Source organism: Chrysemys picta, chromosome 1 (genome assembly GCF_011386835.1).
Source record: "Chrysemys picta bellii isolate R12L10 chromosome 1, ASM1138683v2, whole genome shotgun sequence".
Classification (NCBI taxonomy): Eukaryota; Metazoa; Chordata; order Testudines; family Emydidae; genus Chrysemys; species Chrysemys picta.
The window spans coordinates 114,399,711-114,426,241 of record NC_088791.1 but is presented as its reverse complement, the minus strand read 5'-3'; the positions used below and the strand labels follow the sequence as shown (position 1 = coordinate 114,426,241).

Here is a 26,531-nt window from a genome sequence, read left to right as displayed (position 1 = left end):
GTCTAGCCAACCTGGGCTAGACTGGGGGTAGGAATCAAAGTAACTACAATGTTTGCTTTTCAGAAGTTGCTACCTGAAATCCCAAGTACAATTCTACCACAGCCATATGACAGCAACAAAGGTAACTCATTTCTGTTCTAAGTTTAAACCAGAAACTAGAGCTTGTTTACAGGTGTGAGTAGTTGCTCAAGAACAACTTAGAAATTAAGGCTCTAGATTTGGTTCTATGGTATAGTAGGGGAAGCGTCCCAGGCTTCTAAGTGTCTACACACGAATGCCAGTGGTTGCCACTACTGAGAAACAAGGCTACATCTAGCATGACTAATTGCAGGCACAGATTTTTACTGTAGAACTGGTAATCACCTCTTAGAAAGAACAGGTTAGACCTTCATTCAAATGCAGTGACATTTTATTTTGAAGACAGGGATATTAAACACAAACAAGTAGTATTGGAGCAGAGAAGTGACCTACATTATGGCAGTCACACACCACCTCTAGACATTAGTAGAGATCTTGGCAGAATGCTTACTAGTACCAGCCATTGGTGTCTTTCCTGCAGAAGGAGGCTAGTACACATGAAGTCAGAAGGAAGACAGAATCAATTTGCCTTCTTCCTTAGAAGTGAAGTTTCATGTTTCTAGGTCACAGGTCCTCCTTAGCCTTGGATGCTGTGAGGACTTTAGCTTCCTCAGCCTCGTTTTCTTGGTTGTGTGGTTCAATGGAATCGGCAGACACCTTGCCTGATGGGGTGAAGGGTCCCACAACCCAAGACAGAGGAGTATTTGCCATCATGTATGCCATCAGCTCATCTACATATTCCTGGGCCTTGGTCACCATCTCCTGGCTCTGGGTTAGGAGGCTGCTGGAGAGATCCTGAAAGTTGGTGGGGAGACCTTGAATGCTGGATACTAGCATCTGGCAGGCATCCTGCAGCTGCTGGATAATGCTGCGGGACATAGCCAAAGTCTCAGACTCCATCTGTTGGAGAAACAGATGTTTAATCCTAATGTTCAAAACACAATAAGGATCATCAAACTTGCTGCTGCCACCACCACCTCAGGTGATGTTGCAAAGTGACAAGTTATGCTGCAAGGTACTAATGGTAGGCATCAAGGAGGTCTGATGGAAAGACCATTGGCACCAACAAGGTCTGCAATGGGTGTGCCATGCACTCTTTCAGGAGAAATATAAAGCAAACAAGTTGCGCCTTCCCTATGAGAAGCAACTTGTGACAATGGAGGCTAACACCAGAGGCAATAAGCCATGTAAGCTAGGTCAAAACAGAGCTAAGCCAAGTCAGTTAACAGGGGTGTCACTGGTTGCAAACCCATGATCTGCAATCAGTTTGCAGGCTGTCCCGAAGGTTTAGATTTCTCTTTTTAAAGAGACTATGCTTCTTGGGCAGACCTTGCTGGTGCTTAGACATCCCTAAAGTGATGTCACAGCAAGGAAGCCACCTATTTATTAGGCTCAAAGGGGACAACTTTTTGTAATAAACCAAGATCACCTGAATTTATCAGCTACTTATCCAAAGATAAGCCACCCTGCAAGGCTCAGAATAATGGCTAACCTCTCAGATCAGAGCTGGCCCCCCACCCCGAAATGTACATACCTCTGGTTTTGCCAGATCTTTGATCTCACTGCCTTTTGTCTGCTTTCTATTCCAGCTCACCCATATGTGATGGAACTTCTCCTGGACTTCTTGAAGAGTAACACCTTGCTTAAGGTATTCAATCTAGAAGTGGATTAAGTATATTGAGACATTTGCACATCAGTTATTCTAGTTCCATGGTTTATGACATGCCTTCACCCCACAGAGTGGTATGCTCAATGCATCAAGAGTAGAAGCGTCTATTTACATAACAACTATGAATGAGGTCTAAGCCTCATTCTATACAGGTAGAATTGGAGGTGTTCCCTGCCCTGAAGGGCATCAGTTTTAAGAGATAGTGGAGTTCCTACCAGTCCCATGGTTTGATGAAGCTGGGAAAGAGCCTCTCTGATGCTTTGACTGGTATCTCTCATCTTGTTTAAGGAATAGCGGTAGGCACGTTGGCGAAGTTTGGTTGACAGGGAACCTAACCGCACGAAGTAACTCCGACGCTCTTGTGGTGTTGCTGAAGACACTTCAGCCCCTTCCACAGATTCAGCAAGTTCAGCTAGAGGGAAGAAAGCTCAGGTTGTTCACCCTCTCAGATTGAGAGATTGGTAAAGGAGTACAAGTCATACTGATCTGCTAAATCTTAAGCTCCCTTGTAACAAGCATTTGGCTTAGCACCTATCAAGTACCAGAGGTAACTTCAGCCTTAAAACAAAAGCACAACAAAAACCCATGCACCACACAGCCTACTTTGATAGGGAAACTGACTAATGAAGAGTCATGCCCATCATTTATTCTAGTACCACCCTGTCCCCACTTGTTGCTCAAGTCATTTTTACATGCCCACCAACTAAAAGCAGAGACTGAGGGTTAAGATATGAAAAGGCTGTAAGATGAGCCTGCATTTGGTGACATAAGACTGAGAAGCCTAGAGAGAAGTTCGGCCCAATGGGAGGATTACCCTAAACTTTTAGATAATAGACCTGTCATTCACGTGTTCTGACCTAGTTCCTCATCTGTCATGGGAAGATAGTGATCCAAGAGCTCTTCAGATTTCTCCAGCACTGCTTCCATTCCACTTATGGCCAATTGGCCCATTCTTGATTCCACAACTGTGCTCATGCTGTCAGTTACCACTGATCTGGTGGTCTTCATACTGTCCTGCACAGCCTCTTTGGTCATATCTACCATTCTGATCATGGTCTCCTTGACATCTGTCAGTCTGGAAGATGCCAACTCCTGTGCTTCAGATGTAACCTAGAGAAGAGCGATCAAGCAAGACATTGTACAGTAATTCAGGGTGATAATACCCCATTGACCCAGAGATTGAGGTTGGGGAGGGGGATTACCACGTGCTCTGCTCCATAGGTCATAAATCTTCAGGGGGGAGAACTGCATCTTGCTGCTAAGCACCAGACCAGAGTTATGTTTAACCACTAGCTCCTGCCTCTTGACCACTTTTAGGATGGAGTGTTCCTCTGCTGGAGGAAGCCTCTCATTATTGGCACCCCTTTCATAAACACATAGCATTGTCATTTTGTCTAGGGAGAGGGTGGTGAAAGTTACCTCATCAGCAGTCTGTTGAGGGATTGGTAGATTATCCTCCACTTTGTCAGGTACTTCAGAAGCACACTCCTCTGCTGTCGTCACTATAGAAAAACCAGAGTTTAATTTCTTAATAGGTCAATGTTGCTACTGCCATATGTACAGAACCTGGCTCACATCTGTAATGAAATCTTCGGTTCTCCAATATGTTCACGCAGCAATAGTTCTGGGTTGTAGGTGCTGCACATTTACAATTACACTGATTCAAGACTGTCAGGAGGATTTTATTTCCCCCTTCCTTCCCCATGCAAGGTGGTTCACTCCCTCTCCCCCAAGTTATGAACTTTCTTTGGTGAACATTTTCCATGAAAAATAGTGTCCCCTTCAATAGTTCATAGTTCCAGGTTTCCTCCCATGCATCATAATACAGTTACCCAATTAAGATTGTTATAACTGGCATCTGAATACTTTCTCCTCCTATCTATACTGACGGCAGAATTGTCTCTTGCCCAAGCATTCTAGGCATTACTTTCCAGGCTCCCTCTCCAAGTGAGAGGTTTTTATGTGCAATGATCTCACTCCATAGTCTTACAGATCTGAAGCTTTTTGATCAAATGTTTAACATCCCTCTGGAAGGCACCAAGAAGTTTTCGCAATGTCTTGGCTGCAATAAGTCCAACTAACTGTTCTCATAAAGGAAGCAAGTTAAGGACTTGCTATTGCCGGTGAGCTATTGCCGGATGTTAAGACAAGTTTAACAGTTGTAATCCGTTTGCAGTGTTGTTGTAGCCATGTTGGTCCAGAGATTAGACAAGGTGGGTGAGGTAATCTTCTGTTGGACCAACTTCTGGTGGTGACAGACTAGATTCTGAGCCTCTCTAGTTGCAGAATGAGGAGATCTCAGTTTGCAATTCGGTACCTTTATAAGGGTGTTGCTCCTTAAATGGAGGGAGCTTAGCACTGATCTCACTTCCTGGCTACAGTCAAGGAGGGTGCAGGTTCAGCAATAGCAATTAGTGTCAACAAAGCCCTTTGTTAGCCTCTAGCAGATGTTAGTTTACATGCATGGGCTATTGTATTATTCCTATATAGTCACACCACCCCCACTGCCAGCTTCTCCTCCAGTACTGAAGGCATACTGATCTTCATGGACCTGAGTTTTAGAAACGGAAGCTTCCTGACAGGGTGTCAAGATCCTACTGTTGAGTAATCGTACCATACTAACAGAAAGGTCTGCATATATGCTTTACTCACCCTCAGGTTCAAGTTTAGTTACAACTGGCTGTGCACTGCTAACTGCAACACTGGTTATGGAAGTCACTCCCTTCTCTGCCATGTCACAGATGGACCTCACATAGGGATGGCTCTCCTTGGTGGAAGCGTAGGCAGTGGCAGCCAGATCATAGGCAGAGTTGACTAAAGGTAGACTAGCCACCCTCCTCAAGACATTCTAGTGGGGCAGGGGACAGAACAGTGAGTCAGGAAGGCAATATTCTGTACTGGAGCTCAACCATTACTTTTTCAAGTGGTTATACCCTTGGATGGGTTAGCCCCCAATCAAAGGATTGTTTATTGGTCAAAAATCTGACAAGCTAAGAGGCCCAACAGCTGCTTCTGAAGTTAGAGTACTGGGTCACAAGGTGAACTAAAGCAAGAAGCATTTTTAAATATTATAAACTAAGCTATTTTGCAGCATCTGGAAGAGCAACTGCACAAATCTCTAGACATTGAGGTGTGCATATGTGAAGCCTGCTACCAGATCACAGCCAGCCATCTTTTGTATTCACATGTTGAACCAGCAATGCTTAAGAGGGAGCAATTACCTGTTGCTCTTCTTCTCCATGGTCTGGAGATGCCATAGTTGTCTCTTTTCCATTAGAAGCCATGGTATAATCAGATATACCTGAAAAGGACAAGACGACAGGCCTGAAGTTACAAGTTAAGTTTCTAAGGAAAAGTTACAGTACCCTAAAGACAAGAGTGGTGTTCTACTCTCTCTTTGGAGTAGAAGAAATGGCATGGCCCTCATCAGATTAACAAGGAATATTTAGAGCAATAGTGAGCTAAATACATGGTCACTGCTTTTTCCTTTTTTTTTTTTTTTTTTTTTTTCTTTCTTTTAAAAGAAAAAGAAATATTTCAGTTCTACTACAGCTAATGAAAAAGGAAGTAGGAGGTTTCCTTCTCCTGACACAGAGTAGTTGAAAACCTTCATTTTTTTTTGTTTTTTGGGGAGAGTCCATTAGAGACAGTAGGTGTCATTACTAATAAAGGCCATTTAATAGTTCTAACTACAGGGAAAAAAAGTTAAGAATGTGATCCTATCTCACCAGCTAAGAGACTTAAGGCCAGTGAGCATTAAGTTCCCCAGACTCAGCTTCCCCAATCCTGTCCTACCCACAGCTTCTTAATACAGACATTTACACATCCAAACATTTCTTAGTAGCATAACTGCAAAGCCCTGACCAAGAAATTGTATAAACAATGAAAAAAAAGACTAAAAAGCCTCACCACCAAGTCCCACTCTTTTAAGTACGAGCCCCAAACCAACCCACTAACCTTTCTCAGTACTCCAAACACTGTTTTACTCCACTCACCCACTGGTCAGATTTTATACATCCCCGGTGATGTAATTGTGAGGGGAGGGAGTGAAATACTCAGGACTGACAGTTCAGGGAATCAGTGAAAAGAAGGATTTGCATTCTCCTATTGGTTAGCTGAAAATACTGGGAGTTAATTATTCCCCAAATGTGATACCACTGGGTCTTTGCTGTCACCCAGCTGAACTCACTTTGAGTCCACAGCCTGCCTAGAAACAGTTGCTAGTTAGGATGGGTAACATTTTCAAAAACACCTGTGTGACTTAAAAAATCATTAATTGTCATTGCCCTTTCCAATGGGAAATGGGAGAGAAAAGTTTTTTTAAAAAGGGTAAAAAATTGAAACAGAACTTTTCATTGTGTTAAAAAAAATCTAAAAAAAAACCCTCAAACAAATAAAAAATCAGCCAAATATAGACCATCTCTGGTGGTAAGGTTGCAGATAGCAATGTTCCTGCTTCACCTGCATGTTGCCCATAGTTTCAAAGTAAAAACTGGCACACTGGAACAAGGAGTGGCATATTGAAGACAGGTAGTTTTTTCCAGTGATTACCATACTAGCCTAGGATTTGAACTGGGTTCAATTTTAGGCTCTACCACAGACTTCCTGTGTGACCTTGTGCAAGTCACTTAGCCTCTCGGTGCCTCAATTTCCCCTCTGTACAGTGGGGATAATATGGCTTCCATGCTTCATAGAAGTTTTGTGAGGTGCTCAGATACTCTGGCAATCAGGGCTATATAAATACCTTAGATAGATAGTGAAGCATTTTGTTGGGGAACAAGAGTTAGGTAGGGTAACTGGAAGAACTTGCCCTTCTCCACCTTCATCCCCCTTTCAGAAAAAAGGAAAAGTGTGCCACTTTCTGTTTCAGGGACGGGTGGGAGAAAAGTGTGTTTATTCTTCTGTCACCCCCTTCATTGTTCTCCCTCAGAGTTTGAATTGGAATTGGATTGAATTGGAAAAGAAGTGGTGGTACTGTCCCAAGTCCTGCCCACAATCCAAGCTCTGCCTATATGAGATGCTACTTTAGCAGATTGTGCAGGTGTACAAAACATGAGCACACATGCTCTGCTGGGTTCCCCTTGGGGCTTGGGTCCCTCTCTGTAAGTTTCAGCTACACCACTAGATATGACCAGATTAAGATGGAGGCACGATAGCCACATGCCTGGAACCGAGTCATGTGATTATGTCAGTCTCAGCTGTTATTTAAAAATAAATGTTTCTACTCCACATGGCTGCAAGAAAAGCTTGAGATTATCCATTGAATAGAACTGAGACAGTGATCATAGAATACCAGGATTGGAAGGATCCTCTTGAGGTCATCTAGTCCAACCCCCTGCTCAAAGCAGGACTAATCCCCAAACAGATTTTTGGCCCAGATCCCTAAATGACCCCCCTCAAGGATTGAATTTACAACCCCGGGTTTAAGCAGGCTAATGCTCAAACCACTGAGCTATTCCTCCCCTGAAAGTGATGTCTGCCTGTGTCTGCCCCCAGCCTTCTGCAGAGGGAGAAGCAGCATCCATACCAAGGGAGGTAACTCTTTACCCCCCTCTTGGCCCTTGCTGTTCTTGCTGTGCGCCCACCCACCTTCCCAGGACTTCGACTAGCTGGGCTCTGTGGGATTGGTGGCATCTGGTCTTTTAGCCCCAACGGTCAGATGTTGGCCATGGGAGTGTGAATAGTTCCCTAATGACATCCACTCTCACCATGAAAATGAGATCCCACCCCAGGTAGATTATGCAGATCTGCAATCCTCCCTCTCTTTTTTTGCTTACTTTGATCAGCAGTGAAATAGTGAAAAATCTAGACATGTATATCACCATCACTTTGCATTGGAGTTACCCCACTTTGATGAATGGGGCAGTTCACACCTTTCTGAGCTCCTGTGTCAGGCTCTCTGCAGAGGCAGGCAAATGCTTGTGCATCCGTTTTTGCTCTTATCATGTTTTCAAGGTTTTTTCCATAATCTGTTGTCACATTATATTGATAGAGCTTAGCTCCATTAGCACTTGAAGACCAGCCACTCCAGATAATGCAAGAAACACAGAAATGTAAGTCTGGACGGGACCTCTGATGCACCCTGACTGTTTTGGGGTTCTCCCAGAATGAGGCCGCTTTATCATGTAACTCGCAAGGCACAACGTTTTCCAAGTAACTGAATTTGGAAGTATTTTACTGTTCATTCTAAACATATGAAGCTGCATTTCTCAAATGTGCTTTCTGGCTGCATTTTGTAATACTTAAGAAAAAGGCCTCTCCTCTCCATTGACAGTTTATATGCCTTCAATACTGATAAATATCAAGGAAATTGTAAACATTTGTAAAATGAGCATGATTGCATGAAAATACCATTTCCCATTGGATTCCTTCTTGCTCACTGTACAGTACAGCCTTGTGGCACAAACCACTTCATGGCATTCCTTGTGATATTTTTGAAGAGGTGTCAGGTTCTGGTGCAGTTAGTTGGGGCAGCAAAAGAGTCATGGATAATTCCAGAAGCAACTGAGATTCTTTAATTTTGATACCCTAACCAGTGCTGAATCCATCTTAATTCCCACCCTTGTAGTCTTTTTATGTTAGTGCTTTTGTAACCCACACATCTTCTGGGTGTGGTGTTCTGTCCCATCGAGTGGCACCGAGACCACTTAAAGAGAGAGCAATTAAGGAGTCTGCTCTAGAGCCTTCGCTAAGAGGCAGTTGCTTTTAGCTCATGCGCTAGAGGCTCCTGCACTAAGCTCCAGAGGTCCCCAGTTCAATCCTGGTGACTGGGGTTTGTCAGCGTTACACTATCACCTTCCCTTCTAAATGTCTATCCCAAATGGGCAACTAGATTGAGATTCTGACATCCTTCCCCTTAGCTGCCACCTTTCCCACTTGACATTGTCATGCAACATTAAAATATTTGCGTGCGGACTAGGACTGAGCAAATAATGAATTTTTCATTTCAGGGGCTGCACAAAAAATAAAGTTAAAAACAATCAGATCAAATCAAAACGGATTTTATTTTTCAATTTTTCCTCATCTAAATGGAATAAATGAACAAATGTGTTTCAAGCCAAACAAAACAATTCATTTGACCCTAAATCATTTTTTTTTTTCAGTTTTTCATTTCATGGAGGTTTTGGGTGCTTTGACAGATCTTGGAAGGAATCAAGAGTGGAGACTGAAGCATGGAGCACTTCTGTGGTATGGGAAACCTGTTGCATCTTGTCCTGAAAGTTGACGGGAAAGAGTTCAATAATAACCAGTAGGATCAGGTAGATGGTCTTCAGGGGTTGGGTAATTGTATGAATCAAGGCAATGATGCAATATTTCAGCAACTGCAAGAAGCAAATTAATACTGTGAAGGAACAAGTTTCAGAAATACCTCTTGAAATGGGAGACGTCTACAACTACACTATTGTTTGATCCTAAAACTGTTCCCCAATACAGAACCATTGTTCCCGCTCTCTTTGATGTTTTCCATGCCAATCCAGCCCTGTTTGGTATGGTTCCCCCTGACCATTGAGGAGCTTCTGTTGAAACTATATACCAGTGATACTCAGCGTTCAGTGGTCCAGGAGCCACATTAGAGATCAACATTACCCAGTAGTGTGAATTCATTGTTTCATTTACGATAGTACTATATTACATTTAGTTTTATATATATATTACTCACGCAGTAAATCAGTTAATAACTTAGTGCAAGTTGATAACTTAATTGGTTAATATCATAGGAAAAGCATCCTGATTGGTAAATCACTTAGATTGGTTAATAATTAAATCACAGTGTTTTAATATCCCGTGCTGCAAAGAGCCACAGGAGACACATTAAAGAGACACTTGCGGCTCGCGAGCTTCCGTCTGAGTATCACTGCTATATACGGTCTGGAATGGGCCTAGATAAATAAGAAGTCTTGCAAGCTTTGACTCTCATAAAGACTGGATTGCTAAAGAAAAAAAACCTACTGGGACAAAGAACAACAATGAAGCTGCCAAACCTGAAAAAGATAAGTAAAAACTGTCTAACTAAAGGCGCTAACTAACACTAATCCTAATGAAGAAGGCACTGGATGATATATTCTGACAAAACTGGGTCCATGGACCAGGTGAGGTTCCCGTTCCGTCTGCCACCGTGGCTGGAAGGAACTGTGACAGTTCGTGCTCCACACCACTTTTATTGCTCTGATCCGCAAACATTTGGAGTGACAAGAAGAGGGTGTAAGGTATGTTCCAATGGCATTGGAAGGTTCCACTGATCCTGGCTGTGCCACAGGTACATTCAGTGCTTAATTTGCGTCAGGGCTTGCCAGGGCTGAGCCCCGGCACCTTTAGGCTTGGCAGCTCATAACCTCGGCACTTCTGGGCTTGCCGTATCAGTTATGAAAGTAAAAAAATTCTTGATCACCAGCACTTAACTGCTTGAGCCCCAGCACCGCTTTCATTACAAATTAAGCACTGGGTAGATCTCAAGAGTGGGAATATGCAGAGGCCACTCAAAGAAGAAGATTAGTTATATTGTGGTCCTGCTCAGAACATCTCTGGGATAAGGATGAAGGGGAAAGAACTTGGTTCCTACCAGGGAACTAGTTTGAAGAGCCTCCCAGATGCTTTGGCCGGCATCCCTCACCTTGCTCTGGGAATGCTGGAAAGCACATTGCTGGAATTTGGTCATCATGGAGCCCAAACGCACCCAGCAACTGTCGTAACCTTGCTGCTGCTGAGCAGAAGCCATTCCATGCCTTTCTGCAAAAGCTGTAGGTTTAACCGGAAGAAACAAGAGAATAAGGTTATGCTGCCGAGTGAAAGGCAATAATGTCAGAATGGAACACAGCTTCCCCAAATCTTCATTTGAAAGCCTGACTCATAGATTCATAGATTATAAGGCCAGAAAGGCCCACTGTGGTCATCTAGTCTGACCTCCTGTATAACGGAGGAAGCAAGTACCTGGGGCGGCGAACGCTTATGGGCGGCATTCCATCCATTCTTGGGGCGGCAAACCGAGCGGCCTTTTTATTTATTTATTTTGCTTCGGCAGTTCGGGAAGCTTTTTTTTAATTTTTTTTTTTTTTTGCTTGGGGCAGCAAAAATGGTAGAGCCGGCCCTGTCCCCACTATAATTCCTAGAGCAGAGCTTTTAGAAAACCTTTGCAGCACATGTTCTACCTGCACCTGAGATACTAACGGGCAGATTTTCAATAGTATTTAGGAACACAGAAAGGTAAATCGGCACCTGGTGGGATTTTCAAAAAGTTTCTAGGCACATAATTCCCATTGGGCACCTTGCATTTTGAAAATCTCACTAGATCCCTATCTGCATCTTTAGGTGCCTCAATACCTTTAAAAGGCTGGCCCTTTTGCAACAGCACTACTATTACCACTGTTTGCCACCAATCTAATGATAGAATTGTTTTAATGAGAAATTGGGCAAACTACTATTGCTGTTATTTGTATTATGACAGCGCCTGAAGTCCCCAACTGACTCAGGTCTTGTTGTGCTAGGCAGAAGCAGAAGCAGAAGACGGTCTCTTCCCCTAAGAATTTATAATCTAAACAGACAATGGGTGGAAGAAAAGATTATACCTATTTTACAAATGGGAAACAGAAGCACAAAGAACTGAAATGACTAGTCTGAGGCCCTACAGGAATTTGTGGCAGAGCTGGGAATTAAACCCAGATCCCGCGTGTGTAACCACTTTTCCTCTGAAATGAGCCGGTGCTTTTCTAGAAAGGTCAGTGGTTCTTAAAGTATCTCCTCCCCATTTACTACCATTTACCCTTTGGTACGGAACAAAACCACTGACCACACACTTATATTTCCCCTATCCATGAAGCATTAACACCCTCCAAGTGACAGCCTGTGCTCCAGGATGTAAACACACTCAGCACCAGTGATAGTTTTATGGCTTGGGATCTTGCTCTCCCAGATGTGTGCATTTTACTGAGCAATCTTCAGGAAAACAAATCTTACATAACAGCTTAACATATGTCATCGCAGCTGTGGCCAAGTCTCACTTCACAGGATGCCTGGGGTCTTATTAGTCTGACCTTACACTTGAGAAAGCAACTCCCATTCTTTCATGTATTTATACCTGCTCCTGTATTTTCCACTCCATGCAGCTGATGAAGTAGGTTCTGGCCCACGAAAGCTTATACCCAAATAAATTTGTTAGTCTCTAAGGCGGCACAAGGACTCCTCCGTTGTTTTTAGTTATAACTATTTTTAGTCTTAGTCTAGACCATTTCTAATCTAGTGTGACTAATTTAGTAACTAAACTTTTTGATTTGGTTTATCATAATTCCCAAACATCTAGGCTGAAACTGTGAAACACTCTGTAGGGTTTGCCTTACTAGGGAAAGTTTTGAATTTACTTCAGACTTAGCTACACCATGGTAGCTAAAGCCAACCTTTTTTTCTTAATATAGATTCAGGAGCCTAGTCTAGAAATTGACCAGCTAATATGTTAGAGATGTTGCCCTGCGTCTGCACTAGGAAAATAGCTGAGTTTAGATCACTTAACTAGTATGCATTAGGTTACATGGGTCCAACCTAAACTCAACCTTTTTCTAGTTATTTTTATTCTCCTTTCTTCTCTCACGGAAGGTTGGGGGAAGAACTGGTAACTTTTCAGGAAAGAGAGAGGTAGGTGTCTTGGGATAATAGTTAAGGAGTTATTAAAGGTAGTTTATGCATACATAAGGAATTCTGCAAGGTTAGTAAATATCTTGTCTAGTCTGCCTTTTGCTGGCATGATTGAGAGATAGGAATGCTATACCAGCAAAAGCACCCTGTATAGATGCAGATATACTGTGGAGAAAAGCCCTTTGCAAATATAGCTTATTTCCAGGGCTATCAAGCGATTAAAAAAATGAATCACGATTAATCGTGTGATTAAAAAAATTTATTGCAATTGTATTGTTAAACAATAATGGAATACAATTTAAATATTTTTGGATGTTTTCTACATTTTCAAAAATATTGATTTCAATTACAACAGAGAATACAAAGTGTATAGTACTCACTTTATATTTTTTATTACAAATATTTGCACGGTAAAACAAAATAAATAGTATTTTTCAATTCATCTCATACAAGTTTTATAATGCAATCTCTGTCATCACAGTTGAACTTACAAATGTAGAATTATGTATAAAAATAACTGCATTGAAAATAAAACAAATGTAAAACTTTGTCCCACAAGTCCGCTCAGTCCTACTTCAGCCAATCGCTCAGACAAACAAACTTGGATACAATTTGCAGGAGATAATGCTGGCTGCTTCTTTTTTATGTCACCTAAAAACGAGAGTGGGCATTTGCACAGCACTATTGTAGCTGGCATTGCAAGCTATTTATGTTCCAGATGTGCTAAAAATTCATATGTCCCTTCATCTTCAACCACAGTTCCATAGGACATGCTTCCATGCTGATGACGGGTTCTGCTCAATAACTATCCAAAGAAGAGTGGATGGACGCATGTTCCTTTTCATCATCTGCGTCAGATGCCACCAGCAGAAGGTTGATTTTCCTTTTTGGTGGTTTGGGTTCTGTAGTTTCCACATCTGAGTGTTGCTCTTTTAAGATTTCTGAAAGCATGCACCACACCTCGTCCCTCTCAGATTTTGGAAAGCACTTCTGATTCTTAATCCTTGGGTCAAGTGCTGTAGCTATTTTTAAGAAATCTCACATTGGTACCTTTGCATTTTGTCAAATCTGCAGTGAAAGTGTTCTTAAAACAAACGTGCTGGGTCATCATCTGAGACTGCTAGAACATGAAATATATGGCAAAATGTGGGTAAAACAGTTCTCCCCCAAGGAGTTCTATCACAAATTTAATATTTTTTAAACAAGCATCATCAACATGAAAGCATGTCCTGTGGAATGGTGGCCAAAGCATGAAGGGGCAGATGAATGTTTAGCGTATCTGGAACATAAATACTTTGCAACACCAGCTACAAAAGTGCTATGCAAACACCTGTTCTCACTTTCAGGTGACATTGTAAATAAGAAGCAGGCAGCAGCATCTCCTGTAAATGTAAACAAACTTGTCTGTCTTACCAACTGGCAGAATAAGAAGTAGGATGAGTGGACTTGAAGGCTCTAAAGTTTTACATTGTTTTGTTTAAGAGCAGTTATGTAACCCCAAAAAAGTCTACATTTGCACATTGTACTACAGTACTTGTAGGAGGTGAATGGAAAAAAACTATTTTTTTATCACTTTTACAGTGCAAGTATTTATAAGAAACATGTATATAAAATGAGCACTGTACACATTGTATGGTGTTGTAATAGAAATCAATTTGAAAATATAGAAAAACATCCAAAAATATTGAATTTGTATTCTATTGTTTAAAAAACTGCTTAATTGCACTGTTAGAGTTGTTGTGTGAGTTAACTGCAATTAATTGTCAGCCCTACTTATTTGCTAAAGTCATAATGATACTGGCAACAAAGTTTTACTGGAATAAGCCGCATTTCCCTTTCTACTGTAGGCAAGGCATTATTGGTGGCTTTTATAGAACATAGGTATTCCAGAACCACTGGATCAGTTTTCCCCTCTGTAGAAAGAGTAGCTTAGGAAAATGTATATGGAACAGCTTCTCTCCCATTGATTTAAAGTTTGCACAATGTAGCTGTACTCAAGCACTTGTGCACATTCACAGCAGTAATAGTTGCAGTTGGGGGCCTCCATGTGCTACCCTGCTGCAACTGGGCCCCTTTGTGCTAGTTACTGAATATGACCAGATTTCTAAATACTGCATGATTACAGAGAACAATTATCCCCATTTTACAAGTGCTATCATGGGGCCCTTTTGTAGAGGCACAAAGCATAGAAATGACTCACGGGAATAACAGGGCTGGGAATAACCTAAGACATTGTCATTTACTACCTATCATGGCGCCCTCAAGCTTGGCCTGGGTTTTAGATTAAAGAACTTTACAAATAAAACTGGGCTGCTCTGCACTAAGGTGAAAAAAAACATTGTTCGGCAAGACCCATGTGGTAGCAACGTAAATCTCATTTTCAAAAAGTGACTTCAGCATTTAGTGCCTATATCATTTGTAAATGAAAGTTGTCTCAGGGAGGTCCTGCAACACTGAGTCAAGTAATGCCTAAACACCTTTAAGCACAAGGGCCCCAATCTTTTGGCTTTCCCAGGGTATGGGCACTATACCACCTTCAATTGAAATTCAAAAGCTCTTATTTTAATCTGTATTATGTTAAAGTGTGGTTTGCTAGGTATTTCATAGCAGTGATTGAAATCTTTCCCAGCTGACAGGTAGATAGGAGGCTGTGGAAAAAGCTGAATTCCTCACCCTTTGATAACAAGAACAATGAGGAGTCTGGTAGCACCTTAAAGACCAAGATTTATTTAGGCATAAGCTTCTGTGAGCAAAGAACCCATTTCAGATGCATCTGAAGAAGTGGGTTCTCTAGCCACAAGTGTATGCCTAAATAAACCTGGTCATCTTTAAGGTGCTAAAAGATGCCTCAGTCTGTATCCACAAAAAACCCCAAAACACTGCTACCCATGATACTTGTCACCCTATGATGTGGATTTAGAAGGCCCACTGCACATGAGGGCTAAAATTGCATGTATAGCCTTTTACAGTTCCAGCTGTGAAGTGTGGATTTATGCAACCTTCATACAAACACCAAGGAATATTCTTGATGTTTGAGATTCTATCTACACACTGGCCCATTCCCCACAAGAACCAATATTTCATAGGCTGTGATATTTGTGCCCTGGAGCCCCTCTAGGGCCAGCCCTGTTTTATGATATGCACCTGGGATTCCTTTGCCTCATTTTCTCCTGGCTCCTGCCCCAGGACTGAGCAACCCAGGTAGTGTCTAGCCAACCTGGGCTAGACTGGGGGTAGGAATCAAAGTAACTACAATGTTTGCTTTTCAGAAGTTGCTACCTGAAATCCCAAGTACAATTCTACCACAGCCATATGACAGCAACAAAGGTAACTCATTTCTGTTCTAAGTTTAAACCAGAAACTAGAGCTTGTTTACAGGTGTGAGTAGTTGCTCAAGAAGTACTTAGAAATTAAGGCTCTAGATTTGGTTCTATGGTATAATAGGGGAAGCGTCCCAGGCTTCTAAGTGTCTACACACTAATGCCAGTGGTTGCCACTACTGAGAAACAAGGCTACATCTAGCATGACTAATCGCAGGCAGATTTTTACTATAGAACTGGAAATCACCTCTTAGAAAGAACAGGTTAGACCTTCATTCAAATGCAGCGACATTTTATTTTGAAGACAGGGATATTAAACACAAACAAGTAGTACTGGAGCAGAGAAGTGACCTACTTTATGGCAGTCACACACCACCTCTAGACATTAGTAGAGATCTAGGCACAATGCTTACTAGTACCAGCCATTGGTGTCTTTCCTGCAGAAGGAGGCTAGTACACATGAAGTCAGAAGGAAGACAGAATCAATTTGCCTTCTTCCTTAGAAGTGAAGTTTCATGTTTCTAGGTCACAGGTCCTCCTTAGCCTTGGATGCTATGAGGACTTCAGCTTCCTCAGCCTCATTTTCTTGGTTGTGTGGTTCAATGGAATCTGCAGACACCTCGCCTGATGGGGTGAAGGGTCCCACAACCCAAGACAGAGGAGTATTTGCCATCATGTATGCCATCAGCTCATCTACATATTCCTGGGCCTTGGTCACCATCTCCTGGCTCTGGGTTAGGAGGCTGCTGGAGAGATCCTGGAAGGAATGGGCAGTGGAGAAGGAAGCATGAAGCTCTTCCATGTTGTGATACACCTGTTGCACCTTATCCTGAAAGTTGGTGGGGAGACCTTGAATGCTGGATACTAGCATCTGGCAGGCATCCTGCAGCTGCTGGATAATGCTGCGGGACATAGCCAAAGTCTCAGACTCCATCTGTTGGAGAAACAGACGTTTAATCCTAATGTTCAAAACACAATAAGGATCAAACTTGCTGCTGCCACCACCACCTCAGGTGATGTTGCAAGGTGGCAAGTTATGCTGCAAGGTACTAATGGCAGTCATCAAGGAGGTCTGATGGAAAGACCATTGGCACCAACAAGGTCGGCAATGGGTGTGCCATGCACTCTTTCAGGAGAAATATAAAGCAAACAAGTTGCGCCTTCCCTATGAGAAGCAACTTGTGACAATGGAGGCTAACAGAGGCAATAAGCCATGTAAGCTAGGTCAAAACAGAGCTAAGCCAAGTCAGTTAACAGGGGTGTCACTGGTTGCAAACCCATGATCTGCAATCAGTTTGCAGGTGGTCCCGAAGGTTTAAGATTTCTCTTTTTAAAGAGACTATGCTTCTTGGGCAGACCTTGCTGGTGCTTAGACATCCCTAAAGTGATGTCACAGCAAGGAAGCCACCTATTTATTAGGCTCAAAGGGGACAACTTTTTGTAATAAAACCAAGATCACCTGAATTTATCAGCTACTTATCCAAAGATAAGCCACCCGGCAAGTCTCAGAATAATGGCTAACCTCTCAGATCAGAGCTGGCCCCCCACCCCGAAATGTACATACCTCTGGTTTTGCCAGATCTTTGATCTCACTGCCTTTTGTCTGCTTTCTATTCCAGCTCACCCATATGTGATGGAACTTCTCCTGGACTTCTTGAAGAGTAACACCTTGCTTAAGGTATTCAATCTAGAAGTGGCATAAGCATATTGAGACATTTGCACATCAGTTATTCTAGTTCCATGGTTTATGACATGCCTTCACCCCACAGAGTGGTATGCTCAATGCATCAAGAGTAGAAGCGTCTATTTACATAACACAACTATGAATGAGGTCTAAGCCTCATTCTATACAGGTAGAATTGCAGGTGTTCCCTGCCCTGAAGGGCATCAGTTTTAAGAGATAGTGGAGTTCCTACCAGTCCCATGGTTTGATGAAGCTGGGAAAGAGCCTCTCTGATGCTCTGACTGGTATGTCTCATCTTGTTTAAGGAATAGCGGTAGGCACGTTGGCGAAGTTTGGTTGACAGGGAACCTAACCGCACGAAGTAACTCCGACGCTCTTGTGGTGTTGCTGAAGACACTTCAGCCCCTTCCACAGATTCAGCAAGTTCAGCTAGAGGGAAGAAAGCTCAGGTTGTTCACCCTCTCAGATTGAGAGATTGCTAAAGGAGTACAAGTCATACTGATCTGCTAAATCTTAAGCTCCCTTGTAACAAGCATTTGGCTTAGCACCGATCAAGTACCAGAGGTAACTTCAGCCTTAAAACAAAAGCACAACAAAAACCCATGCACCACACAGCCTACTTTGATAGTGAAACTGACTAATGAAGAGTCATGCCTATTATTCCTTCTAGTACCACCCTGTCCCCACTTGTTGCTCAAGTCATTTTTACATGCCCACCAACTAAAAGCAGAGACTGAGGGTTAAGATATGAAAAGGCTGTAGGATGAGCCTGCATTTGGCGACATAAGACTGAGAAGCCTAGAGAGAAGTTCGGCCCAAAGGGAGGATTACCCTAAACTTTTAGAGATAATAGACCTGTCATTCATGTGTTCTGACCTAGTTCCTCATCTGTCATGGGAAGATAGTGATCCAAGAGCTCTTCAGATTTCTCCAGCACTGCTTCCATTCCACTTATGGCCAATTGGCCCATTCTTGATTCCACAACTGTGCTCATGCTGTCAGTTACCACTGATCTGGTGGTCTTCATACTGTCCTGCACAGCCTCTTTGGTCATATCTACCATTCTGATCATGGTCTCCTTGACATCTGTCAGTCTGGAAGATGCTAGCTCCTGTGCTTCAGATGTAACCTAGAGAAGAGCGATCAAGCAAGACATTGTACAGTAATTCAGGGTGATAATACCCCCTTGACCCAGAGATTGAGGTTGGGGAGGGGGATTACCACCTGCTCTGCCCCATAGGTCATAAATCTTCAGGGGGGGGGGGGGGAGAACTGCATCTTGCTGTTAAGCACCAGACCAGAGTTATGTTTACCCACTAGCTCCTGCCTCTTGACCACTTTTAGGATGGAGTGTTCCTCTGCTGGAGGAAGCATCTCATTATTGGCACCCCTTTCATAAACACATGGGGTTGTCATTTTGTCTAGGGAGAGGGTGGTGAAAGTTACCTCATCAGCAGTCTGTTGAGGGATTGGTAGATTATCCTCCACTTTGTCAGGTACTTCAGAAGCACACTCCTCTGCTGTCGTCACTATAGAAAAAACAGTTATGTTTCTTAATTGGTCAATGTTGCTACTGCCATATGTACAGAACCTGGCTCAGAACTGTAATGAGATCTTCGGTTCTCCAATATGTTCAGGCAGCAATAGTTCTGGGTTGTAGGTGCTGCACATTTACAATTACACTGATTCAAGACCTTCAGGAGGATTTTATTTCCCCCTTCCTTCCCCATGCAAGGTGGTTCCCTCCCTCTCCCCCAAGTTATGAACTTTCTTTGGTGAACATTTTCCATGAAAAATAGTGTCCCCTTCAATAGTTCATAGTTCCAGGTTTCCTCCCATGCATCATAATTCAGTTACCCAATCAAGATTGTTATAACTGGCATCTATACTGACGGCAGAATTGTCTCTTGCCCAAGCATTTTAGGCATTACTTTCCAGGCTCCCTCTCCAAGTGAGAGGTTTTTATGTTCTGAATAAAGTGCAATGCTCTCACTCCATAGTCTTACAGCTCTGAAGCTTTTTGATCAAATGTTTAACATCCCTCTGGAAGGCACCAAGAAGTTTTCGCAATGTCTTGGCTGCGATAAGTCCAACTAACTGTTCTCATAAAGGAAGCAAGTTAAGGACTTGCTATTGCCGGTGAGCTATTGCCGGATGTTAAAACAAGTTTAACAGTTGTAATCCATTTGCAGTGTTGTTGTAGCCATGTTGGTCCAGAGGTTAGACAAGGTGGGTGAGGTAATCTTCTGTTGGACCAACTTCTGGTGGTGACAGACTAGATTCTGAGCCTCTCTAGTTGCAGAATGAGGAGATCTCAGTTTGCAATTCGGTACCTTTATAAGGGTGTTGCTCCTTAAATGGAGGGAGCTTAGCACTGATCTCACTTCCTGGCTACAGTCAAGGAGGGTGCAGGTTCAGCAATAGCAATTAGTGTAAACAAAGCCCTTTGTTAGCCTCTAGCAGATGTTAGTTTACATGCATGGGCTACTGTATTATTCCTATATAGTCACACCACCCCCACTGCCAGCTTCTCCTCCAGTACTGAAGGCATACTGATCTTCATGGACCTGAGTTTTAGAGATGGAAGCTTCCTGACAGGGTGTCAAGATCCTACTGTTGAGAAATCGTACCATACTAACAGAAAGGTCTGCATATATGCTTTACTCACCCTCAGGTTCAAGTTTAGTTACAACTGGCTGTGCACTGCTAACTGCAACACTGGTTATGGACGTCACTCCCTTCTCTGCCATGTCACAGATGGACCTCACATAGGGATGGCTCTCCTTGGTGGAAGCATAGGCAGTGGCAGCCAGATCATAGGCAGAGTTGACTAAAGGTAGACTAGCCACCCTCCTCAAGACATTCTAGTGAGGCAAGGGACAGAACAGTGAGTCAGGAAGGCAATATTCTGTACTGGAGCTCAACCATTACTTTTTCAAGTGGTTATACCCTTGGATGGGTTAGCCCCTAATCAAAGGATTGTTTAATGGTCAAAAATCTGACGAGCTAAGAGGCCCAACAGCTGCTTCTGAAGTTAGAGTACTGGGTCACAAGGTGAACTAAAGCAAGAAGCATTTTTAAATATTATAAACTAAGCTATTTTGCAGCATCTGGAAGAGCAACTGCACAAATCTCTAGACATTGAGGTGTGCATATGTGAAGCCTGCTACCAGATCACAGCCAGCCATCTTTTGTATTCACATGTTGAACCAGCAATGCTTAAGAGGGAGCCCCTACCTGTTGCTCTTCCTCTCCATGCTCTGGAGATGCCATCGTTGTCTCTTTTCCATTAGAAGCCATGGTATAATCAGATATACCTGAAAAGGACAAGACGACAGGCCTGAAGGTACAAGTTAAGTTTCTAAGGAAAAGTTACAGCACCCTAAAGACAAGAGTGGTGTTCTACTCTCTCTTTGGAGTAGAAGAAATGGCATGGCCCTCATCAGATTAACAAGGAATATTTAGAGCAATAGTGAGCTAAATACATGGTCACTGCTTTTTCCTTTTTTTTTTTCTTTTAAAAGAAAAAGAAATATTTCAGTTCTACTACAGCTAATGAAAAAGGAAGTAGGAGGTTTCCTTCTCATGGCACAGAGTGGTTGAAAACCTTCTCTTTTTTTTGTTTTTTGGGGAGAGTCCATTAGAGACAGTAGGTGTCATTACTAATAAAAGCCATTTAATAGTTCTAACTACAGGGAAAAAAAGTTAAGAATGTGATCCTATCTCACCAGCTAAGAGACTTAAGGCCACTGAGCATTAAGTTCCCCAAACTCAGCTTCCCCAATCCTGTCCTACCCACAGCTTCTTAATACAGACATTTACACATCCAAACATTTCTTAGTAGCATAACTGCAAAGCCCTGACCAAGAAATTGTATAAACAATGAAAAAAAAGACTAAAAAGCCTCACCACCAAGTCCCACTCTTTTAAGTGCCAGCCCCAAACCAACCCACTAACCTTTCTCAGTACTCCAAACACTGCTTTACTCCACTCACCCACTGGTCAGATTTTATACATCCCCGGTGATGTAATTGTGAGGGGAGGGAGTGAAATACTCAGGACTGACAGTTCAGGGAATCAGTGAAAAGAAGGCTTTGCTAACCAATAGGAGAATGCAAATCCTTTGGGGACTGAAAAGACTGGGAGTTAATTATTCCCCAAATGTGATACCACTGGGTCTTTGCTGTCACCCAGCTGAACTCACTTTGAGTCCACAGCCTGCCTAGAAACAGTTGCTAGTTAGGATGGGTAACATTTTCAAAAACACCTGTGTGACTTAAAAAATCATTAATTGTCATTGCCCTTTCCAATGGGAAATGGGAGAGAAAAGTTTTTTTAAAAAAGGGTAAAAAATTGAAACAGAACTTTTCATTGTGTTAAAAAAAATCTAAAAAAAACCCCTCAAACAAATAAAAAATCAGCCAAATATAGACCATCTCTGGTGGTAAGGTTGCAGATAGCAATGTTCCTGCTTCACCTGCATGTTGCCCATAGTTTCAAAGTAAAAACTGGCACACTGGAACAAGGAGTGGCATATTGAAGACAGGTAGTTTTTTCCAATGGTTAGGATACTAGCCTAGGATTTGAACTGGGTTCAATTTTTGGCTCTACCACAGACTTCCTGTGTGACCTTGTGCAACTCACTTAGCCTCTCGGTGCCTCAATTTCCCCTCTGTACAGTGGGGATAATATGGCTTCCGTGCTTCATAGAAGTTTTGTGAGGTGCTCAGTTACTCTGGCAAACCGGGGTATATAAATACCTTAGATAGATAGTGAAGCATTTTGTTGGGGAACAAGAGTTAGGTAGGGTAACTGGAAGAACTTGCCCTTCTCCACCTTCATCCCCCTTTCAGAAAAAAGGAAAAGTGTGCCACTTTCTGTTTCAGGGACGGGTGGGAGAAAAGTGTGTTTATTCTTCTGTCACCCCCTTCATTGTTCTTCCTCAGAGTTTGAATTGGAATTGGATTGAATTGGAAAAGAAGTGGTGGTACTGTCCCAAGTCCTGCCCACAATCCAAGCTCTGCCTATATGAGATGCTACTTTAGCAGATTGTGCAGGTGTACAAAACATGAGCACACATGCTCTGCTGGGTTCCCCTTGGGGCTTGAGTCCCTCTCTGTAAGGTTCAGCTACACCACTGGATATGACCAGATTAAGATGGAGGCACAATAGCCACATGCCTGGAACCAAGTCATGTGATTATGTCAGTCTCAGCTGTCATTTAAAAATAAATGTTTCTACTCCACATGGCTGCAAGAAAAGCTTGAGATTATCCATTGAATAGAACTGATACAGTGATCATAGAATACCAGGATTGGAAGGGTCATCTAGTCCAACCCCCTGCTCAAAGCAGGACTAATCCCCAAACAGATTTTTGGCCCAGATCCCTAAATGACCCCCCTCAAGGATTGAATTTACAACCCTGGGTTTAAGCAGGCCAATGCTCAAACCACTGAGCTATTCCTCCCCTGAAAGTGATGTCTGCCTGTGTCTGCCCCCAGCCTTCTGCAGAGGGAGAAGCAGCATCCATACCAAGGGAGGTAACTCTTTACCCCCCTCTTGGCCCTTGCTGTTCTTGGTGTGCGCCCACCCACCTTCCCAGGACTTCGACTAGCTGGGCTCTGTGGGATTGGTGGCATCTGGTCTTTTAGCCCCAATGGTCAGATGTTGGCCATGGGAGTGTGAATAGTTCCCTAATGACATCCAGTCTCACCATGAAAATGAGATCCCACCCCAGGTAGATTATGCAGATCTGCAATCCTCCCTCTCTTTTTTTGCTTACTTTGATCAGCAGTGAAATAGTGAAAAATCTAGACATGTATATCACCATCACTTGGCATCTGAGTTAGCCCACTTTGATGAATGGGGCAGTTCACACCTTTCTGAGCTCCTGTGTCAGCCTCTCTGCAGAGGCAGGCAGATGCTTGTGCATCCGTTTTTGCTCTTATCATGTTTTCAAGGTTTTTTCCATAATCTGTTGTCACATTATATTGATAGAGCTTAGCTCCATTAGCACTTGAAGACCAGCCACTCCAGATAATGCAAGAAACACAGAAATGTAAGTCTGGACGGGACCTCTGATGCACCCTGACTGTTTTGGGGTTCTCCCAGAATGAGGCCGCTTTATCATGTAACTCGCAAGGCACAACGTTTTCCAAGTAACTGAATTTGGAAGTATTTTACTGTTCATTCTAAACATATGAAGCTGCATTTCTCAAATGTGCTTTCTGGCTGCATTTTGTAATACTTAAGAAAAAGGCCTCTCCTCTCCATTGACAGTTTATATGCCTTCAATACTGATAAATATCAAGGAAATTGTAAACATTTGTAAAATGAGCATGATTGCATGAAAATACCATTTCCCATTGGATTCCTTCTTGCTCACTGTACAGTACAGCCTTGTGGCACAAACCACTTCATGGCATTCCTTGTGATATTTTTGAAGAGGTGTCAGGTTCTGGTGCAGTTAGTTGGGGCAGCAAAAGAGTCATGGATAATTCCAGAAGCAACTGAGATTCTTTAATTTTGATACCCTAACCAGTGCTGAATCCATCTTAATTCCCACCCTTGTAGTCTTTTTATGTTAGTGCTATTGTAACCCACATATCTTCTGGGCGTGGTGTTCTGTCCCATCGAGTGGCATCGAGACCACTTAAAGAGAGAGCAATTAATGAGTCTGCTCTACAGCCTTCGCTAAGAGGCAGTTACTTTTAGCTCATGCGCTAGAGGCTCATGGACTAAGCTCCAGAGGTCCCCAGTTCAATCCTGGTGACTGGGGTTTGTCAGTGTTACACTATCACCTTCCCTTCTAAATGTTCATCCCAAATGGGCAACTAGATTGAGATTCTGAGATCCTTCCCTTTAGCTGCCACCTTTCCCACTTGACATTGTCATACAACATTAAAATATTTGAGTGCGGAATAGGACTGAGCAAATAATGAATTTTTCATTTCAGGGACTGCACAAAAAATAAAATTAAAAACAATCAGATCAAATCAAAACGGATTTTATTTTTCAGTTTTTCCTCATTGAAATGGAACAAATGAACAAATGTGTTTCAAACAAACCAATTCATTTGACCCTAAATGATTTTTTTTAAGTTTTTCATTTCATGTAGGTTTTGGGTGCTTTTTACCCTCTCCCTTTTTTTTAAATCTAGCTAAATTTTGAAAAGAAACACCATTTCAAAATGAAAAAAAAAGTGTTTCATTTCTAAATGATCAAAATGAAACTATTTGAAATGAAAAGTCAAAACATTTCATTTTGAAATGACCAAAACAAACTGTTTTGACTTTTTCAATTTCTTCTGTGTTCTGAAAAATGCATTTTTGGGAAAATTTATGATTAAAAACTATTTTATCCAGCTCTAGTGAGGATTCTTCATCCTGTGTCAAATTGAGCCTCTGTTACCTGTGCTGAAGAATCCAGGTTCCTTAGCAAACTCATACACTTCTTTAGGTGGACTGGCTAATGGGGTGGGGGACAAAATGCCCCACTGTGTTAGGCTGGTTACACTACCATTCTGAGGCTAGGTCTATACTACCCGCCTGAATCGGCGGGTAGAAATCGACCTCTCGGGGATCGATTTATCGCGTCCCGTCGGGACGCGACAATCGCTCCCCAAATCGGCGTTCTTACTCCACCAGCGGAGGTGGTAGTAAGCGCCGCCGACAGAAAGCCGCAGAATTCGATTTTGCCGCCGTCCTCACAACGGGGTAAGTCGGCTGCGATACGTCGAATTCAGCTACGTGAATCGACTCCCCCCTGTAGTATAGATGTACCCTGAGGTGGCAGCATTTCACACCCACTATGCACAGGGGTAAATGACTACACAAGGTGCAAAGCAGTGGAGAAGCAGGCTTGTATTGTGCAAGTGTCCCAGGACATATAGTGAAGGTCTATATATTCTTCTGTCTGGTCTGCCCACTCTCTTCCCACCTGCATTGGGGAAGGCAGTAGCAGCCTCACAGAGCCTGATATTCCATCAGCCACAGAACAGTGATTCCCTACTCAGCCACTCCTCCTGACCTACCTGGCTATGTAGGACAAATCTCAATTTGCCCTTAAAGAGCTTTCTATTCACACGAGGAGACAACTGGAACAGAATTTAAACTACAACAGTGTTCCAAAAAGAACAAGATATGTTCATGGAAGATAGGTCCATCACTGACTATTAGTCAGGATGGACAGGGACGGTGTCCCCAGCCTCTGTTTGCCAGAAGCTGTGAATGGGAGATAGGAAATGGATCACTTGATGATTACCCGTTCTGTTCATTCCCTCTGGGGCACCTGGCATTGGCCACTTTCAGAAGACAGGATACTGGGCTAGATGGACCTTTGGTCTGACCCAGTATGGCCGTTCTTAGGTTCTTATGTAAAGGACTATGTAATGGCATGTTTTGTTTGCTATCTGCTAAAATTTCTAAACTTCTATTAACCTCCCTGTTTTAAATTGATTCTGTTTGCCACACACGTCACCAAAAATTGTTCTTCAAGGTCAGACTTTTTATAGTTCCCTTTCCCCTCCCGCAGCCTGTATTTAAATGATTCCAAAGGGATTTTCAAAGAACCCGATTTATTTATTTACTTCCAGGCAATTCTGAGACTCAGCTCTAATCTCAGAGCTGATATCACAAAGATCAAAGCTTTCATTTGACAAACTTGACAGTTCTACAAATAAATTAGCTCCACTGGGAAGTCCTGTCCTGTAACAGCTTCCAAACGTATGCAGTCTAAATAGTGTCACTTGTTATGTGCGCCTTCTTATCCATATTCTGCAGTTTCTGTTGAGTCTGCTTATGTTCTACCTCTTAAAGCATTGAACGGTCCCACAAACCAACAGAGAGGTGTACTGTATACCACATACTCCAGCAGCTCATTCATATGTTCCTCCTCCTTGGTCACTTTCTCCCATATTTGGGAGAGGATTCGTCTACACAGATCTTGGAAGGAATCAAGAGTGGAGACTGACGCATGGAGCACTTCTGTGGTATGGGAAACTTGTTGCATCTTATCCTGAAAGTTGACGGGAAAGTGTTCAATAATAACCAGTAGGATCAGGTACATGGTCTTCAGGGGTTGGGTAATTGTATGAATCAAGGCAATGATGCAATATTTCAGCAACTGCAAGAAGCAAATTAATAGTGTGAAGGTACAA

At 42.6% G+C, this 26,531-nt stretch overlaps 2 protein-coding genes across 3 annotated transcripts; both read right to left on the bottom strand.

Moving 5' to 3' along the window:
- Window positions 1-391: 391 nt before the first annotated feature.
- Window positions 392-5,772, bottom strand: LOC135975645 (perilipin-3-like). Of its 2 annotated transcripts, none has more exons than XM_065567344.1 (8): window positions 5,705-5,772; window positions 4,969-5,048; window positions 4,400-4,595; window positions 3,167-3,249; window positions 2,605-2,857; window positions 1,963-2,159; window positions 1,613-1,735; window positions 392-873 (listed from the first exon to the last, which is right to left on the bottom strand). In XM_065567344.1, exons 2-8 carry the CDS (start codon window positions 5,029-5,031, stop codon window positions 643-645), a joined length of 1,146 nt encoding a protein of 381 aa, XP_065423416.1. In that variant the 5' UTR covers window positions 5,032-5,048; window positions 5,705-5,772; the 3' UTR covers window positions 392-642. The 2 variants fall into 2 exon arrangements, with proteins under 2 accessions (XP_065423416.1, XP_065423410.1); XM_065567338.1 differs by having other exon boundaries at window positions 392-978; window positions 5,705-5,771.
- A 10,197-nt stretch (window positions 5,773-15,969) lies between these two features.
- On the bottom strand, window positions 15,970-21,409 carry LOC122173613 (perilipin-3-like). Its single transcript, XM_065567293.1, has 8 exons — window positions 21,332-21,409; window positions 20,612-20,691; window positions 20,043-20,238; window positions 18,821-18,903; window positions 18,251-18,503; window positions 17,607-17,803; window positions 17,255-17,377; window positions 15,970-16,624 (listed from the first exon to the last, which is right to left on the bottom strand). Exons 2-8 carry the CDS (start codon window positions 20,672-20,674, stop codon window positions 16,217-16,219), a joined length of 1,323 nt encoding a protein of 440 aa, XP_065423365.1. The 5' UTR covers window positions 20,675-20,691; window positions 21,332-21,409; the 3' UTR covers window positions 15,970-16,216.
- Window positions 21,410-26,531: the final 5,122 nt, after the last annotated feature.